We start from the raw sequence: 19,358 nt of genomic DNA on the forward strand, positions 1-19,358 counted from the left end.
GAGCTTCACCCATCTCAGTGGAAAATGTTCCAGGCCACTGCTGTGAACAAAGGAATTGCAACTCTGTGAGTGAAGCAATTCCTAATGAGAGTGAACAAAATAAGAAATGAGGACAGTGAGAAAAGTGGACTATAAATTCTTTCAGATTTAATTTTGCCAAAGGGAGAAGAATTTTGTTTTAGGGATTCCATTTTTCTCTAGTGAATTAAACGATAGAAAATTCATTAAAAAAACACAAGTGGGGCGCCTGGGTGGCTTAGTCAGTTAAGCATCAGTTAACTCTTGATGTCAGTTCAAGTCATGATCTCATGGTTGTGAGATAGAGCCCCATATCAGGCTCCATGCTTAGCATGGGATTCTGCTTGGAATTATCTCTCTCTTTCTCCTTCTGCCCCTCCTCTGTTTGCTCACACTCTCTCTGTAATTAAAAAAATATATATATATATATTAAAAAAAAACACAAGCAACAAAAAATAGATTAAAATTCCACAAAATTTAAAATTTTTCTGCCTTAGAAGGCCTGGGTGGCTCAGTCGGTTAAGCGTCTGACTTCAGCTCAGGTCATGATCTCACAGTTCCTGAGATTGAGCCCCACATCAGGCTCTGTAGTGACAGCTCACATTCAGCTCACATGAAGCCTGCTTCACATTCTGTGTGTCCCTCTCTCTCTGCCCTTTCCCTTCTCTCTCTCTCAAAAATGAAATAAACATTAAAAATACTTTAAAAATTGTGTTCAAAAATACCTATCAATAAAGAAAAAAATGAGGGAACATATTTGCAAATCATGTATCTGATAAGGGGCTTATGTACAGAATATATAGAATACTTGTAATTCAATAATAAAAGAAAACACCACTCCTCATCAGGGAAATACAAATCAAAACCACACTCAGATTTCACCTCACGCCACTCAGAGTGGCTAAAATGAACAAATCAGGAGAGTATAGATGCTGGAGAGGATGTGGAGAAACGGGAACCCTCTTGCACTGTTGGTGGGAATGTAAACTGGTGCAGCTGCTCTGGGAAACAGTGTGGAAGTTCCTCCAAAAATTGAAAATAGATCTACCCTATGACCCAGCAATAGCACTGCTAGGAATTTACTCAAGGGATACAGGGGTGCTGATGCATAGGGGCACTTGTACCCCAATGTTTATGGCAGCACTTTCAGCAATAGCCAAATTATGGAAAGAGCCTAAATGTCCATCAACTGATGAATGGATAAAGAAATTGTGGTTTGTATACACAATGGAATACTATGTGGCAATTGGAAAGAATGAAATCTCGCCTTTTGTAGCAATGTGGATGGAACTGGAGAATGTTACGCTAAGTGAAATAAGTCATATAGAGAAAAGCAGATACCATATGTTTTCACTCTTATGTGGATCCTGAGAAGCTTAACAGAAGTCCATGGGGGATAAGAAGAAAAAAAAAGAGGTTAGAGAGGGAGGGAGCCAAAACATAAGACTCTTAAAAACTGAGTACAAACTGAGGGTTGATGGGGGATGGGGTAGAGGGGAAAATGGGTGATAGATATTGAGGAGGGCACTTGTTGGGATGAAAACTGGGTGTTGTATGTAAGCAATGAATCATGGGAATCTACCCTGAATTAAAAAGCACACTGTAAACACTGTATGTTAGCTAACTTGATTTTAAGTATATTAAAATAAATAAATACATAAAATAATTAAATAAAAATAAAATAAAGAAAAAAAAATATGGGTGCAAGAGGCAAGGATACAGTATGGTGTTGTGTAGGCCAGCACCCCCTTTCCCAATTCTTGGGCATGAAGTGTCTTTGGGGCACTCGCTCCTGCCTCAGCTACTGCCACCTACACTACAGATGGTTGTTGTCTCTATGGTGAGGAGGAAGAAGAGGAGTGCCAGATCAAGGGCAAAAGTACAAAAATTAAAAAATAAAGTGTTTTATGAAACAAACAAATCTTCAATCAAGTGTAACATTTTGATGCTTGACATCTAGACTACTTTCTGCTCTCACTATGCCAGCAGTAACTCTAGATCGTAACCAAATAATTTGTGAAGTTTGGGCTTGCAACCTGTATGAAGAGATGAAGAAAATTCATTCAGTTATCTGAAAATATAATTACGTTGCTATGGATACTGATTTTCTGGGTGTGGCTGCAAGAATTTAGGAGTAAGGCTGACTATCAGTACCAACTATTGCAATGTAATGTAGACTTCTTAAATATAAGTTGGCTAGAACTGACATTTATGAATGAGCAAAGAGAATACCCTCCAACAACTTCAACTTGGTAGTTTAATTTTAAATTTAATTTGATGGAGTACATGTATTTCCAGGACTCTATAATGATACTAAAAACATCTGGCATCCATTTTTAAAAACGTGAGGAAGGAATTGAGACCCATTACTTCACAGAACTTCTTATGACATCAGGAGTGGTACTCTGCAAAGGGGTCAAATGGTTATAATTTCACAGTGGTTATGATTTTGGCTATTTAATCAAAATCCTGACCAACTCTAACTTGCCTGAAGAAGAACTTGACTTCTTTGAGATCCTTCAATTATTTATTTCTAATAATTTATGATGTGAAGTACTCCCTGAAGAACTGCAAAAAATCTCAAAGGTGGTTTACGGGAAGCTGCTCAACAGTTACAGCTGGAACTGATAGGACCACAACATCAGGCAGGATCTGATTGTTCACAGGAATGACTTTTTTGAAAATGAGACAAAAATGAAGACATCAGTAGTGCCTCTTTCTCAGTTGGTTTTTAGGTTGAGAACATTAAAAATCTTATGTCAAAAAAAGGAAAATATAATTAAAAATGGGCAAATTATTTGAATAGATGTTTCTCCAAAGAAGATATACTAGCAGTCAGTAAGTGCAGTAAAAAATGATAAACATCATCAGTCATTAATAAAATGAAAAGCAATAACAAGTGTTAGTATATAGAGGAAATTGGGACCCTCACATACTCCTGATGGGAATAAACAATAGTTCAACCTCTTTGGAAAATAGTGTGGCAGTTCCTTGAAATGTTAAACATTAGGTTACTATATGACTCTCCTAGGTGTATATTCAAGAGAAATGAACACATTATATCTACATAAATACTGGTATGCAAATATTCATAGCAATGCTATTCACAACAGCCAAAAGGTAGAAACAACGCAAATGTCTATCAACTGATGAATAAATAAATATGGGGCGCCTGGGTGGCTCAGTCGGTTAAGCATCCGACTTCGGCTCAGGTCATGATCTCACGGTCCGTGAGTTCGAGCCCCGCATGGGGCTCTGTGCTGACAGCTCAGAGCCTGGAGCCTGTTTCGGATTCTGTGTCTCCCTCTCTCTCTGACCCTCCCCTGTTCATGCTCTGTCTCTTCTGTCTCAAAAATAAATAAACGTTAAAAATAAATAAATAAATAAATAAATAGTATGGGATTTCTATACAATGGATATTTATTTGGAAATAAATTAAGTGATAAGTGATACAGGCTGCAAAATGGATGAACCTTGAAAAAAATCTTGCTAAATGAAAGGAGCCAGACACAAAATATCATATATTGTATGATTCATCTATATAAATTGATTAGAATATGCAAATCTATAGACACAGAAAATAGATTTGTGGGTGCCTACGTCTTTGGGCTCTGTAGAGAAATAGGCAGTGACTGCAAATCGGCACAAAGCTTCTTTTTGGGGAAATGGAAATTTTCTTAAACCAAGTGTGGTTATGGTTGCCCAATATTGTAAAATACTAACAGCCACTGAATTGTATGATTTTAAAAGGTTAATTTTATAGTATATGTATTATATCTCAATAAAGTTGTTATAAGAATCAATGAAATCAATTCTCCTTACAAACAAGAAAATAAAAATTATATTATTATCTCAATAAGTGGAGGAAAAGCACTTGACAAAATTAAACATGTATTTGCAATTAAAAAAAAACTTTCAGTGAACAACAAATGGAATGGAACTTCCTTAATGTGATAAAAGACATCCATAAATAATCTACAACTAACATCATACTTAATGGTGAAAGACTGAATCTTTCAAAATAGCAAGAATGACCCCTCTCACCTCCACATTTCAGCATCATACTGGAAGTCCAAACCAGGCCAATGAGAGGAGGAAAAGAAAAGAAAAGAAAGGAAAAAAAAAGAAAAGAAAAGAAAAGTGCAGAGACACAGAGAGAAGTGGGGATAAGAAATAAAGGCAATAATGATGGTGGGGATGAGGAAAATGATGATGATGACGATGATGACGATGATGATGATAGTGATAAAAGAAGCAGAGAAAAAATCTGAAGCAAGAAATAATGCTTGAGAGCTCTTGGATCCCCCAAATTCTTGCCTTGTTTATCTTTTTTAAGTGTATTTATTTTGAGAAAGAGAGAAAGAGAGAGAGAGAGAGAGAGAGAGAGGCAGAGAGAGGGAGACAATCCTAAACAGGCTCCGTGCTGCCAGTACAGAGCCTGATGCAGAGTTCAAAATCAAACCATGAGATCATGACCTGAGCTGAAATCAAGAGTTGGATGCTTAACAAACTGAGCCACCCAGGGGCCCGTTTCTTGCCTTGTTTCTTGAAGAAGATTCTGGATTGACAGCTGGATGCCTATAACTTTATCTCATGGTAGTTCTGCTAGGTGATAGTAGTAAGAGGAAATAGCCCAAGAGAGATCAAATTCTTACCATAGGGTGGGTCTCTATAGGGACCTTATGCTTCCTAAGTCAGGTGATTTTGCCTTGACGGAAGGAAAAGTTCTAACTGTTCCATTGTCATCAGCTCCAACTATAACTGAATATAGCTGGAAAGTGGCTGAAGATAGAGATAACACCACAGTTCTGAAATTCTTTCCAATGCCATAATTCACATGTATATAATGTACATTTTATGAAGTGCTATCTTAAAAGCCATAATTATATCAAGACGTTATTTAAGATATTTTATACTCACATAAAAAATAGCAATAAAACCAAAAGAGAAAAAAAGGAAATTGATTATAGAAGACCCCTCAAAAAGGCCTACATGCTTGTAATAAATAAAACTTTAAAAGAAAATTCTTTCTGTTCACAGACAATGATTGTCTATGTATAAAATCTCAAAGTATCTTCCAAAAAACTCCTAAAATTAATAAATGAGTTTAACAACTTTGTAGGATGTAGAGCCAATATAAAACAGTTAATGACATTTGCATATACTGATATTAAGCAAATGGAATATGAGATTATTTGAAAATTACATTCATATTAGCACCAAAAAATTCAGTACTTAATAAATATAGCAAAATATGTGAAGGAATCTGTGTTCAGAAAAATACAAAACACTGATGAAAGAAATAAAAAACCTAAGTAAATGGAGAGATATCACGTGATGATTAATTAGAATACTAATAATGTTGGGACATCAATACTTCCCAGTTTGATCTACAGACTGAAAAAAAAAATCTATCAAGAGTTTTTTTGTTTTGTTTTGTTTTGTTTTGTTTTGTTTTTCTTTTAGATATCAACAAGCTTAATCTAAAATTTGTACATGAGATTGGGGCGCCTGGATGGCTCAGTCAGTTAAGCGTCTGACTTCGCTTCAGGTCATGATCTCACAGTTCATGTGTTCAAGCCCCATGTTGGGCTCTGTGCCGATAGCTAGGAGCCTGGAGCCTGCTTCGGATTCTGTGTCTCTCCCTCCCCCGCCGCCCCCCCCCCCCCACTCACTCTGTCTCTCTCCCTATCTCTCCCTCAAAAATAAACATTAAAAAATTAAATAAAATAAAATTTGTACATGAAGTCAAAGTTAATAGAAGAGCCAAGTAAGTATATTAAAAGAGAAAAAAAACAGAATAACATTGGAAAATTCACACTATCTAATTTCTAGACTTATTCTAAAGCTTTGTAATTAAGAAAGTGGGTTATCACCAAAAATAAAAAATAATTTATGTGAGGTGATGAGTGCATTAACTGACTTGATTGCAGTATTTCTTTCACCATGTAAAGGTATATTAAAATACCACATTTCACACCTTTTAAAAATCATGTGGTACAACCTAAACATATACTATATTTTTGTCAATCATGTGTCAATAAAGCTTGGGGAAAAATAGTGGGAGTTGGTGAATAGACAACTTGTTCAGTGGAATAACACAGAAAGGGCCAAAATAGAGTCAAAATGTAGTCAGCTGATTTTAGACAAAGGGCAAAGGCAATTCAATGAAGAAAGGGTAGTCTTTAACAAATGGTATCAGAAAACTAGGCAACTATATGCAAAGAAACAAATCTCAGCATATACCTCATATCTTAAACAAAAGTTAACTCAAAATGGGTCATAGACCTAAAGTAAAGTGTAAAACTCTAAAATTTAGAGGAGAAAGCATTAGAGAAAATCTACACTGGTTTCACAAAGAGTTTTAGATATAGAACCAAAGCAGTCCATAAAAGAAAAAAAAATTGCACTTTATCACAATTAAAAACTTGTTTTGTGAAGAACACAGTAAAAAGTCTGCAAGTACAAGCCACAGACAGGGAGAAAAAATATTTACAAATCACATATATAAAATCCTCAAAACTCTACAATAAGAAAACCCAGACCCAGTTTTTTAAGGGCTCCTGGGTGGCTCAGGCAGTTAAGCATCCAACTTAGGCTCAGGTCATGGTTCATGGGATCAAGCCCTGTGTTTGGTTCTCTGCTGTTAGCACAGAGACTGCTTTGGATCCTCTGTCCCCACCTCTCTCTGCCCCTCCCCTGCTCATGCTCACTCTTTCTCTCTCAAAAATAAACATTAAAAAATAAATAAGCATTAAAAAATAAATTATTTTTAAAAGACAAATGTTCAGAAAAAACAATTTAACAAAGAAATTATGCAGATGACAAATATGCTTACGAAAAGATGTTCAGCATCATTAATCATTAAGAAAATACAAATTAAGACCATAGCACAACTTGTCAGTGCACACCAATGAGTGTGGCTAAAATAAAAATACTTACATTACCAAATGCTGAGGAGGATTCAGAGCAAATAGAACTCCTGTACAATGCTGGTAAGAAAGCAAAATAATAAAGCTACTTTGGAAAACTTTATAAGCATTTTTTATATATCATCATACATGTATATTCTGCGATAGAGTTTAAAGGTAACAAAGAATGTTAGAGATATAACATGAATTTAAAAAAAATAAATATTGATTAACAAAACAAGCTGCAGAAAAATAGCGTATGTTTGATAAAACTTATGTTTAAAATAAAGCTCAGCTAAGTTAGATTATGAGACATATCAGAGTTTTATATGAGACTTGCTGACAGTGTAATCATTAAGAAAAAAAGAATATATTTCTTGAATATCTACAGACGGGATTTATATACTTAAAAAAAAAAGTGCCAGATAAGGTTGTAACTAAGTGCAGGATTGGTTAGTTTTATAAAGTATAGAGACATCATAAATCTTATGAGTTGTATAGTATATACACCTGGTTTATAATGATCCAGAACCATTTCCAAGAAATGTCAGGTGTGAGCCATTGAAAGAGAACTATTATTTTTCTCCCCACAGTACATTTAAAAAATAAATATGAGACTCTTAAAAACTGAGAATAAACTGAGGGTTGATGGGGGGTGGGAAGAAGGGGAAAGTGGGTGATGGGCATTGAGGAGGGCACCTGTTGGGATGAGCACCGGGTGTTGTATGGAAACCAATTTGACAATAAATTTCATATTTAAAAAAATAATAAAATAATAAATATGATGCCGGGACCCCTGGGTGGCTCAGTCCGTTAAGCTTCTGACTTCAGCTCAGGTCAGATCTCACAGTTTGTGGGTTGGAGATCCAACTCAGGCTTTGTGCTGACAGCTAGGATCCTGGAGCCTGGAGCCTGCTTCGGTTTCTGTGTCTTTGTCTCTGTGCTTCCTCTGCTTGCTTCCTCTCTCTCTCTCTCTCTCAAAAATAAAAACATTAAAAAAATTATAATAAATAAATAAGATATAGAAAATGCACGATACCCATTCACAAGTGTATATACCATATTTATTACATATTTTATATCTTATATACCATATATAGTATATACCATATATAGTATAGTATAATATATAGTATATTTAAATTTATATACATCTAAAGATCGTTAGGATATACAAAAATTGAATGATGATTGTAAGCATTAGAGAGGGAGAAATGAATAGAATTTGGGCTAAAGAAAAAAGGGAATTATATTTTATTATATTATATATATAATATATACCATGTATAATTATATAATTATATAATTATATAATATAACATAATATATGTATTATATTATATTACAGCTTATTTCTACTTTTAAAGGCTTCAATAAAAATAAGTAAAGTTAATTTTGAACAGAGAGTGTTTAGTATTTCTAGTATTGCTATATATACTGTATTTTCAAATGTCATAAAAAATGATTGTAAAAAGAATTTTTAATGACTGATTTGGCAAACTAATCCCAGATTACTAGGAGATTAGAAAAAGGCTGAAGGATATAAAGTGTTAATATTTTGCTGCAAGCCTTGGGGAATAAGAAGTGGATTATTTTATTCAGATGAATTTTCTGAATTTTACACAATGTCCACACTGTGCATGCAATTCTTTTGCAATCAGTGGAAGAATTTTAAAAGGGAGGAAAAAGTAAAAAAGAAGGAAAAAAATCCTCAAGATGTAAAGTCTGGTAATTATCTCGAGATTTGGTCAAGATGGCAGACTGAGGTGCTTTTCTCTCCTCCTACTTCAAATTGCTTTTAATGACAGGAAAGGAAGGTTTCTGTATATAAATAATAACTCTAGATGGGCATGGGGAAAAGAAAAGGCAGATTCCTCGAGGATAGAAAGCAGATGGGGCAAGGGCACTGAGGTGTGGGCTGTGGGGAGGAGACTGGGAGCCTCCCCGACCTGAAGAGTGGGTGCCAAGGGAGGGAGGGGTTGTGGTCCCGGAGGCTCCTTGCTTTGGAAAGGGGCGGGGCTGGGAGCCAAGGAGAGCCTCCCAGGCCTAGGGCAGCGGTGGTTGTGAGACTTGGGGATGGGGTGGGGGAGCGCGGTGTTTGGCAGGAAGGGGAGGCCTCTCTCCTGGCAGGAAGCTGCGCTACGGGAAGAGGGAGGAGACTGCGGCGGCGGCTGTGTCTGGTGGGAGCCAGATGTGGCAGTGCTGCTGCCGCCAACAGTGAGACTGAGAACCCATGAGCCGAGTGCTGGGGACACCGTCTCCATCTCCGCCTTCCTCAAAGCGCTCCAAGATAACTTCTTGCCTACGGATCCTCCCCTCTCAGCTCCTGCAAGCACTCACCTCATCGTCTGCTGATCCTCTTTTGCCGCAGGTTCACAGCGGAGGCAGCGCGGCAAGGTGTCCCATTTGGGCACGTGAGGCCCGTGATCCCCGGACGTGGGGAGGTGGGCACTGGACTAGAAAACGGGAGGATTGGGTTGGTGGGTGTCCAGCAAGAAAATTGGGGTCGGTATTTTGATGAGTTATGAGGGAGAGTAAAAAGAGTGATTTGGGGACTGTGTGTGTGTGTGTGTGTGTGTGTGTGTTTGGGGGAATTGAAGAGCACCTGGATGATGTACAAAGGTAGCCAGGCATGAAAATACGTTTGTTATAGGCGCTCAACAGGAAAATGGGGATGACCAGAAAGAGACATGAAGGAGAGGTGAACACCAGGCAGAAGGCATGAGGATGGGAGACAAAAGGGATTAAGAATAGGTGGCCATGGGCAGGGGGCAGGCGGAGTGACATTAGTAGAAATGGAGCAACGAGGTGGAGGCTAAGAAATGGTGAATAGTGTTTGGTGTGGGGGTCCTAGGATGGCAACAGAGGATCAGGCATTATGCAAAAGAGCCTGCTCCCTCTATCTGGGGCCTCAACCACCAGGACCACAACATTCACTGCCTCTCTAATGCTGCAGCACAGCCAAAGAAGCCTGGAGGGAGGGCACTGAAGACAAACATGCAATAGTCTTTTGATATCCAGTATTCCAGCTGGACACATTAGAATGATTTGGGCTGAATGTACCTGGTGCCCAAGAAGTTTGAGATACAAAGGGAAAAAAATCTCACACTATAATACACCAAATATTTCTCCCTAGCCCCTTTCCTCCTCCTGCAGGCATGAAGACCCTTCACAAAAAGGCAGCTGCAGATCAGGAAACCAGGGAAACTGATGATCACCACATTGCATCTGCAAATATGAGGAAGAAAAAGACCTGTCAAAAGAAGCAGAGGGGCAGACCTTCATCCCAGCTCCGAAGGAACATAGTGGGCTGCAGAATTTCACACGGATGGAAAGAAGGCAATGAGCCCATCACGCAGTGGAAAGGAACCGTTCTGGATCAGGTGCCTATCAATCCCTCTCTTTACCTGGTCAAATATGATGGGATTGACTGTGTCTATGGACTGGAACTTCACAGAGATGAAAGGATTTTAAAGCTTAAAATCCTTCCTGATAAGGTGCCATGTTCTCGAGTCACAGATGTGCACCTTGCAAATACCATAATTGGGAAAGCTGTGGAACATATGTTTGAGGGTGAGCATGGTTCCAAAGATGAATGGAGGGGAATGGTCTTAGCCCAAGCACCTATCATGAAAGCCTGGTTTTATATTACCTATGAGAAGGATCCTGTCTTATACATGTACCAGCTTCTAGATGATTACAGAGAAGGAGACCTCCGTATCATGCCAGAGTCCAGTGAGTCTCCTCCAACAGAGAGGGAGCCAGAAGGAGTTATAGATGGCCTCATAGGTAAACATGTGGAATATACCAAAGAAGATGGCTCCAAAAGGACAGGCAAGGTCATTCACCAAGTGGAAGCCAAACCCTCTGTGTATTTCATTAAGTTTGATGATGATTTCCATATCTATGTCTATGATTTGGTGAAAAAGTCCTAACTATTAGGGTACACTTTGCCACATTTGTGAGAACAAATGTATACTTTGTAGATATGCAAAATAATGTTGCTTTTCAGTGTATTGAAAGCTTAAGGGTCCCTGTTAATTCAACATCTTTGCCAGAATAACTGTTGTTTTGTTTTGAAAAATACAAATTTATGTGGACATGACATGCTGTGTGTAAGGACTTTGTCATGTTGAAAATATTGGGTGTGTTTGGTGGATGGGGCATGAAAGGAAGGGACAGCTATAAATGCAGGCTGTGAATAAAGTTCAGCTAGTATCATAATCAGTCATCTAAAAATGGAATAGGACTTAGCTGGTCTGGTCTAGAGAGGGTGGAGGAGAAGGAACTAGAGATGGGCTGTAGAGGGAGGGAGAAGGGAAGGTGACTGCCTAGGAAGAGGTGGGGCAGGGCCAGAAATGGAGAGGCTCCCTGGGGGAGGGATGGCCTAATAGAGAGAGGCACACAACTGGGAGGGGGTGGAGAATAACGGAGAATGAGATCTTGGGGCTTAGAGGAAAACAAACAGAATGCCTTGAGTAGAGAGGGGCTCAACGTAACTTAGCGCAAGGTCTAGAGCAAGGGGGAGGGGGAGCGGGAAGAGGTATTTGGCAGGAATCTGGAGGGTACTCAAAGGGTCTGCATGAGTAAGGAGCCATAAGGGGAGGAACACTGAGGAAGACAGAATTCCAAGCAGAAAGACTGCCAGAGTAAGTGAGAATACAGAGAAGGAGGTGTGAGGAATGGGGTCCACGAGACATGGGAAGGCCCAGGAAAAAGTTGTACTTCTGGAAGTAGCCACATTGCCTTCCCTCATTCTGTGCAGAGAGGATGCGGCAGCTGTCAAAGAAGCCAAATGGGTTGGAAGTTCCCTAGAATGGCATTTTGACAGGGATGAGTCAAGACTTAAGCAGGAGTGAACTATATACCTAAAAAGCTTTTCTTATTCCAGGGATTTTGTGCCACAACTGCTCAGCAGAAGCCCAACCCTCAGCCTATACACACTTAACATGGCACCCCATAAACACGGGGCTGTGGGTTGCCTCCTCACATTTCCCAGAGGACCCAGGTGCAGTAAATCTTGTACCTGAAGGTCCTGGTTCATTGCTCCTGCAGGATAAACAATTATTGTGAGGAATGGATTGGTGGGGCACTCAGAACTTAAAAGATGTGCCACCTAGCATTTGGAAAGTATTTTATGCAGAAGAATAAAACCTTGAAGAACCGAGTTACAGCAATCCTGTCACTCTTCTTTCTCCTACTGCACTGTGCCTTGCCTCCCTACACAAGAGGCGCACCAGAGGACTGAGCCTAATGTTTCTCTCCAGGGCATGAGAAATACTTGACAGTCCATATTTCTGTCAGCAGCTTCCTGAAACCACAGGTGGCAGCACTCAGTGATCCTCCAAGTAGATGTCTGCTGCCCCCAAAAGCCCCATTCAAGACTATACCCCTACAAGTAAGGTGGCTGCTGACCTTTCACAGGTAGTCCTTGGCCAGTCTTGCCCACACCAAGCACACAAGGAAGCTATGATGGAAGTTTGTTTGGTTCTGTTTCCAGGTGAAATGAATGGCATGGAGCTATTGGGCTACAAGCGGTGATTTTGTATAACTAAATACTCAACTGTATAATGCCACACAAAGGGGTGGTGTTGGTGGGGAGAGGGAGCAATAATCCCAATAAAATCCCTCCAAGATACTGTGTCCTAACACATGGGTCTGTGTCCTTCTCTTTTTCTCCCCCATGCCATTCCCAGTACTTCTGAGGAAGTTCCCTTCAAAACCTTTTCTCTGGTGTCCCCAACCTACACTCCACTAAAATATACCCCTGCCCTCAAAGAAAGAGTTAAGGTGATCCCACTGCCTAGGCTTCCTTACCTTCATGCATAGGAAATGGAGGGAGAGGCAGAGAGATTCCAGAAATCAAAAGCAGGTGTAACCCAACATGACCTGAAGTTTTTTGCCTGAAGAATTACCAAAGTAAACCCATCCCACCATAGCAGGCTTCAGTTTTCTTTTATACATCACACATTTTAGTCTAGCAAACGCGTACATGGGCCAATTTTAGCCAGCTGTAATGTTTTGTTTGATCCTGGTAATTTCTGTGCTATTTTGAAATTAGCTACTTAGACATTTGGAGATTTCACATTTAAAAAGTCCATATTTATGATGTACATTAAAAAAATAAACTGAAGATGAGGACCCACATTCGAACAAGGATACGAGCAGCTGAGTCTGAGGAAGGGCTCAGCCCATTCTAGGCTCTGAATGCTGTTTCAGCTTGGGCATCCACCTAGTTGGCCTGCTTCACTCTAATAACAATCCGAGTTGTCCCCTGGAGACATTTGAATTCATAGTTTTGTAGATAGATCCATGGGAAAATACCTAGCCCTATTTTTGGCTTAATTTCACCCCAATTGCCTTTGAATTCAATTCTTTTATCTTTATGTTGTGAATACTTTCTTTAGGTGGGCGTTCTGCCAGGCAGTCTTCTAGGCACAGGTATTTATGATATTGTAATGAACAAAAGAAACAAATAAAATACTCATTATTTTAAATGTGAAATTTATTGTCAAATTGATTTCCATACAACACCCAGTTTTCATCCCAACGAGTGCCCTCCTCAATACCAATCACCCATCCTCCCCTCCTTCCCACCCCCCATCAACCCTCAGTTTGTTCTCAGTTTTTGACAGTCTCTTATGTTTTGGCTCCCTCCCTCTCTAATCTCTTTTTTTTTTTCTTCCTCTCTCCCATGGACTTCTGTTAAGCTTCTCAGGATCCACATAAGAGTGAAAATATATGGTATCTGTTTTTCTCTGTATGACTTTTTTCACTTAGCATCTCACTCTCCAGTTCCATCCACGTTGCTACAAAAGGCCAGATTTCATTCCAGTTTTGTAGTATTCCATTGTGTACACAAACCACAATATCTTTATCCGTTCATCAGTAGATGGACATTTAGGCCTTTCCATAATTTGGCTATTGTTGAAAGTGCTGCTATAAACATTGGGGTACAAGTGCCCCTATGCATCAGCACCCCTGTATCCCTTGAGTAAATTGCTAACAGTGCTGTAGCTGGGTCATAGGGTAGATCTATTTTTAATTTTTTGAGGAACCTCCACACTATTTTCCAGAGCGGCTGCACCAGTTTACATTCTCACCAACAGCGCAAGAGGGTTCCCGTTTCTCCACATCCTCGCCAGCATCTATAGTCTCCTGATTTGTTTATTTTAGCCACTCTGACTGGGGTGAGGTGAAATCCGAGTGTGGTTTTGATTTGTATTTCCCTGATGAGGAGCGACGTTGAGCATCTTTTCATGTGCCTGTTGGCCATCCGGATGTCTTCTTTAGAGAAGTGTCTATTCATGTTTTCTGCCCATTTCTTCACTGGATTATTTGTTTTTTGGTTGTGGAGTTGGGTGAGTTTTTTATAGATTTTGGATACTAGCCCTTTGTCCAATATGTCATTTGCAAATATTTTTCCCCATTCCGCTGGTTGCCTTTTAGTTTTGTTCATTGTTTCCTTTGCTGTGCAAAAGCTTTTTATCTTCATGAGGTACCAATAGTTCAATTTTCCTATTAATTCCCTTACCTTTGGAGACGTGTCAAGTAAGAAATTGCTGTGGCTGATTTCAGAGAGGTTTTTTCCTGCTTTCTCCTCTAGAGTTTTGATGGCTTCCTGTCTCCCATTCAGGTCCCTTATCCATTATGAGTTTGTTTTTGTGAATGCTGTAAGAAAGTGGTCTAGTTTCATCCTTCTGCATGTCTCTGTTCAGTTCTCCCAGCAAGAGACTGTCTTTTCTCCGTTGGATATTCTTTCCTGCTTTGTCAAAATTCCTTGGCCATACTTTTGTGGGTCTACTTCTGGGGTTTCTATTCTATGCAATTGGTCTATGTGTCTGTTCTTGTGCCAATACCATAATGTTTGAGGATTACAGCTTTGTAGTAGAGGCTAAAGTCTGGGTTTGTGATGCCTTCTGCTTTGGTCTTCTTCTTCAAAATTATTCTGGATATTTGGGGCCGTTTGTGGTTCCATACAAATTTTAGAATTGCTTGTTATAGCTTCAAGAAGAATGCTGGTGCAATTTTGATTGGGATTGCACTGAATGTGTAGATAGCTTTGGGTAGTATTGACATTTTAACAATATTTATTCTTCCAATCCATGAGTACGGAATGTTTTTCCATTTCTTTATATCTTCTTCAATTACCTTCATAAGCTTTCCATAGTTTTCAGCATACAGATCTTTTACATCTTTGGTTAGGTTTATTCCTAGGTATTTATGCTTCTTGGTACAATTGTGAATGGGATCAGGTTCTTCATTTGTCTTAATGTTGCTTCATTATTAGTGTATAAGAATACAACTGATTTCTGTACATTGATTTCGTATCCTGAGACTTTGCTGAGTTCATGTATCAGTTCTAACAGACTTTGGTGGACTCTATCGGGTTTTCCATGTATAATAACATGTCGTATGCAAAAAGGGAAAGCTTAACTTCATCTTTGCCAATTTTGATGCCTTTGATTTCCTTTTGTTGTCTGATTTCTGATGGTAGGAATTCCAACCTTATGTTAAACAACAGCGGTGAGAGTGGACATCCTTGTCGTGTTCCTGATCTCAGGGAGAAAGCTCTCAGTTTTTCCCCATTGTGGATGACATTAGCTGTGCGGTTTTCATAAATGGTTTTTATGATGTTTAAGTATGTTCCTTCTATCCCGACTTTCTCGGGGATTTTATTAAGAAAGGATGCTGAATTTTGTCAAAGGCCTTTTCTGCATCAATTGACAGGATCATATGCTTCTTATCTTTTCTTTTATTAATGTGATGTATCACGTTGATTGATTTGCGAACGTTGAACCAGCCCTGCACCCCAGGAATGAATCCCACTGGATCCTGGTGGACAATTCTTTTTATATGGTGTTGCATTCGATTTGCTAGTATCTTATTGAGCATTTTTGCAACCATATTCATCAGGGATATTGGCCTGTAGGTCTCTTTTTTTACTGGGTCTCTGTCTGGTTTAGGAATCAAAGTAATAACTGGCTTCATAGAATGAGTCTGGAAGTTTTCCTTCCCTTTCTATTTTTTGGAATAGCTTGAGAAGGATAGGTATTTTTTTGCTTTAAATGTCTGGTAGAATTCCTCTGGGAAGCCAACTGGTGATGGACTCTTATTTGTTCAGAGATTTTTGATAACTGATTTAATATCTTCGCTGGTTATGGGTCTGTTCAAGTGTTCTATTTCTTTCTGTTCAAGTTTTGGAAGTGTGTGGGTGCTTAGGAAATTGTACATTTTACCAGGTTGTCCAGTTTGTTGGCATATAATTTTTGACAGTATTCCCTGATAATTACTTGTATTTCTGAGGGATTGGTTGTAATAATTCCACTTTCATCCATAATTTTATATATGTGCGTCATCTCCCTTTTCTTTTTGAGAAGCCTGGCTAGAGGTTTATCAATTTTGTTTATTGTTTCAAAAAAACAACTCTTGGTTTCATTGATATGCTCTACAGTTTTGTAAGATTCTATATTGTTTATTTCTGCTCTGATCTTTATTACTTCTCTTCTTCTGCTGGGTTTGGGGTGTCTTTGCTTCTCTGCTTCTTTTTCCTTTAGGCGTGCTGTTAGATTTTGTATTTGGGATTTTTCTTGTTCCTTGAGATAGGCCGGGATTGCAATGTATTTTCCTCTCAGGACTGTCTTTGCTGCACCCCAAAGCGTTTGGATTGTTGTATTTTCATTTTCATTAGTTTCCGTATATTTATTAATTTCTTCTCTAATTGCCTGGTTGACCCATTCATTCTTTAGTAGGGTGTTCTTTAACCTCCATGCTCTTAGAGGTTTACCAGACTTCTTCCTGTGGTTGATTTCAAGCTTCATAGCATTGTGGTCTGAAAGTATGAATGGTATGATCTCAATTCTTGTGTACTTAGGAAGGGCTGTTTTGTGACCCAGTAAGTGATCTATCTTGGAGGATGTTCCATGTGCACTCGAGAAGAAAGTATATTCTGTTGCTTAGGGATGCAGAGTCCTAAATATATCTGTCAAGTCCATCTGATCCAATGTATCATTCAGGGCCCTTGTTTCTTTATTGATCCTGTGTCTAGATGATCTATCCATTGTTGTAAGTGGTGTATTAAAGTCCCCTGCAATTACCACAGTACTATCAATAACGGTGCTTATGTTTGTGACTAATTGTTTTATATATTTGGGGACTTCCATATTTGCTGCATAGACATTTATAATTGTTAGCTCTTCCTGATGGATAGACCCTGTAATTATTATATAATGCCCTTCTTAATCTCTTGTTACAACCTTTAATTTAAAGTCTAGTTTGTCTGATATAAGTATGGCGACTCCAGCTTTCTTTTGACTTCCAGTAGCATGATAGATAGTTCTCCATCCTGTCACTTTCAATCTGAAAGTGTCCTCAGGTCTAAAATGAGTCTTTTGTAGACAGCAAATGGATGGGTCTTGTGTTTTTATCAATTCTGATACCCTATGCCTTTTGGTTGGAGCATTTAGTCCATTTACATTCAATGTTATTATAGAAAGATATTGGTTTAGAGTCATTGTTATGTCTGTAGGTTTCATGCTTGTAATGATGTCTCTGGTAGTTTGTCTCACAGGATCCCCATTAGGATCTCTTTTAGGGCTGCATTACTGGTGATGAATTCCTTCAGTTTTTGTTTGTTTTTTTTTTTTGGAAAATCTTTATCTCTGATTCTGTTCTAAATGACAGACTTGCTGGATAAAGGATTCTCGGCTGCATATTCTTCCTGTTCATCACATTGAAGACTTACTGCCATTCTTTTCTGGCCTGCAAAGTTTCAGTAGATAGATCTGTCACGCATCTTATCAGTCTCCTTTTATATGTTAGAGCATGTTTATCCCTAGCTGCTTTCATAATTTTCTCTTTATCCTTGTATTTTGGCAGTTTCACTATGGTATGTTGTGCAGAAGATCAATTCAAGTTACGTCTGAAGGGAGTTCTCTGTGCCTCCTGGATTTCAATGTCTTTTTCCTTCCCTAGATCAGGGAAGTTCTCAGCTATGATTTCTTTTTTTTTTTTTTTTTTTTTTTTTTTTTTTTAAATTTTTTTTTTTTTCAATGTTTTTTATTTATTTTTGGGACAGAGAGAGACAGAGCATGAAAGGGGGAGGGGCAGAGAGAGAGGGAGACACAGAATCGGAAACAGGCTCCAGGCTCTGAGCCATCAACCCAGAGCCCGACGCGGGGCTCGAACTCACGGACCGCGAGATCGTGACCTGGCTGAAGTCGGAGGCTTAACCGACTGCGCCACCCAGGCGCCCAGCTATGATTTCTTCAAGTACCCCTTCAGCACCTTTCCCTCTGTCTTCCTCCTCGGGAATCCCAATTATGTGTATATTATTACGTTTAATTGTGTCACTTAGTTCTCTAATTCTCCCCTCATACTCCTGTGGTTTTTTTTTATCTCTTTTTTTCTCAGCTTCTTTTTCCATAATTTTTTCTTCTAGTTCACATATTCTCTCCTCTGCCTCTTCAATCTGAGGTGTGGTCTCCTCCAGTTTATTTTGCACCTCATTTATAGCATTTTTTTTACCTCCTCCTGACTGTTTCTTAGTCCCTTGATCTCTGTAGTAATAGATTCTCTGCTGTCCTCTATCCTTTTCCAAGCCCAGCGATTAATTTTATGACTATTATTTTAAATTCATTTTCTGTTACATTGCTTAAATATTTTTTGATCAGTTCGTTAGCTGTCGCTACTTCCTGGAGTTTCTTTTGAGGAGAATTCTTCTGTTTCGTCATTTTGGATAGTCCCTGGAGTGGCGTGGAACTGCAGGGCTCTTCCTCTGTGCTGTCTGGAGTAACTTGCGTTGGTGTGTGGGGCCACAGTCAGACCTGATGTCTGTCCCCAGCTGACTGCTGGGGCCACATTCAGACTGGTGTGTACCTTCTCTTCCCCTCTCCCAGGGGCAGGACTCACTGTGGAGTGGTGTGGACCCTATCTGGGCTACTTGCACACTGCCAGGCTTGTGGTGCTTCTTCGATGGGATCTGGCATATTAGCCAGGGTGGATCTGCAAGGTGCACAGGGGCGGGAGGGGCAGACTCAGCTGGTTTTGCCTTCAGTGGTCTGCTTTGGGAGGGGCCCTGTGGCCCCGGGAGAGAGGCAGACCCGTTGGAGTGGTGGATCCAGAGAAGCACAGCGCTGAGTGTTTGCTCGGGGCAAGCAAGTTCCATGACAGGAACTGGTTCCCTTTGGGATTTTTGCTGGGGGATGGGCAAGGGAGATGGCACTCCCCAGCATCTTTGTTCCCTGCTGACCTGAGCTCTGTCCTCTGGGGCTCAACAATTCTTCCTCCCAGTGTCATCTAGCCCTCCCACTGTCCAACCAGAGCTGTTGACTTATAACATTCCAAATGTTAAGTCCCGCTGGCTGGCAGAACTCATGGGGTCCAGCCCCTCCGCTTTTGCAAGTCAGACTCAGGGTCTCTGCCTTGCCT

At 39.6% G+C, this 19,358-nt stretch overlaps 1 protein-coding gene and 1 pseudogene across 3 annotated transcripts; both read left to right on the forward strand.

Annotated features, from left to right (window-relative positions):
• The first annotated feature begins 1,997 nt into the window (after positions 1-1,997).
• On the forward strand, positions 1,998-2,690 carry LOC145713784 (CCR4-NOT transcription complex subunit 7-like; annotated as a pseudogene).
• Positions 2,691-9,023: 6,333 nt separating this feature from the next.
• Positions 9,024-12,557, forward strand: LOC145713490 (spindlin-2). Of its 3 annotated transcripts, none has more exons than XM_081792308.1 (2): positions 9,024-9,434; positions 10,066-12,557. In XM_081792308.1, exons 1-2 carry the CDS (start codon positions 9,163-9,165, stop codon positions 10,862-10,864), a joined length of 1,071 nt encoding a protein of 356 aa, XP_081648434.1. In that variant the 5' UTR covers positions 9,024-9,162; the 3' UTR covers positions 10,865-12,557. The 3 variants fall into 3 exon arrangements, with proteins under 3 accessions (XP_081648434.1, XP_081648435.1, XP_081648436.1); XM_081792309.1 differs by having other exon boundaries at positions 9,024-9,326; XM_081792310.1 differs by having other exon boundaries at positions 9,260-9,373.
• The last annotated feature ends 6,801 nt before the right edge of the window (positions 12,558-19,358 follow it).

Source organism: Panthera onca, chromosome X (genome assembly GCF_046562875.1).
Source record: "Panthera onca isolate mPanOnc1 chromosome X, mPanOnc1 haplotype 2, whole genome shotgun sequence".
NCBI classification, from domain to species: Eukaryota; Metazoa; Chordata; class Mammalia; order Carnivora; family Felidae; genus Panthera; species Panthera onca.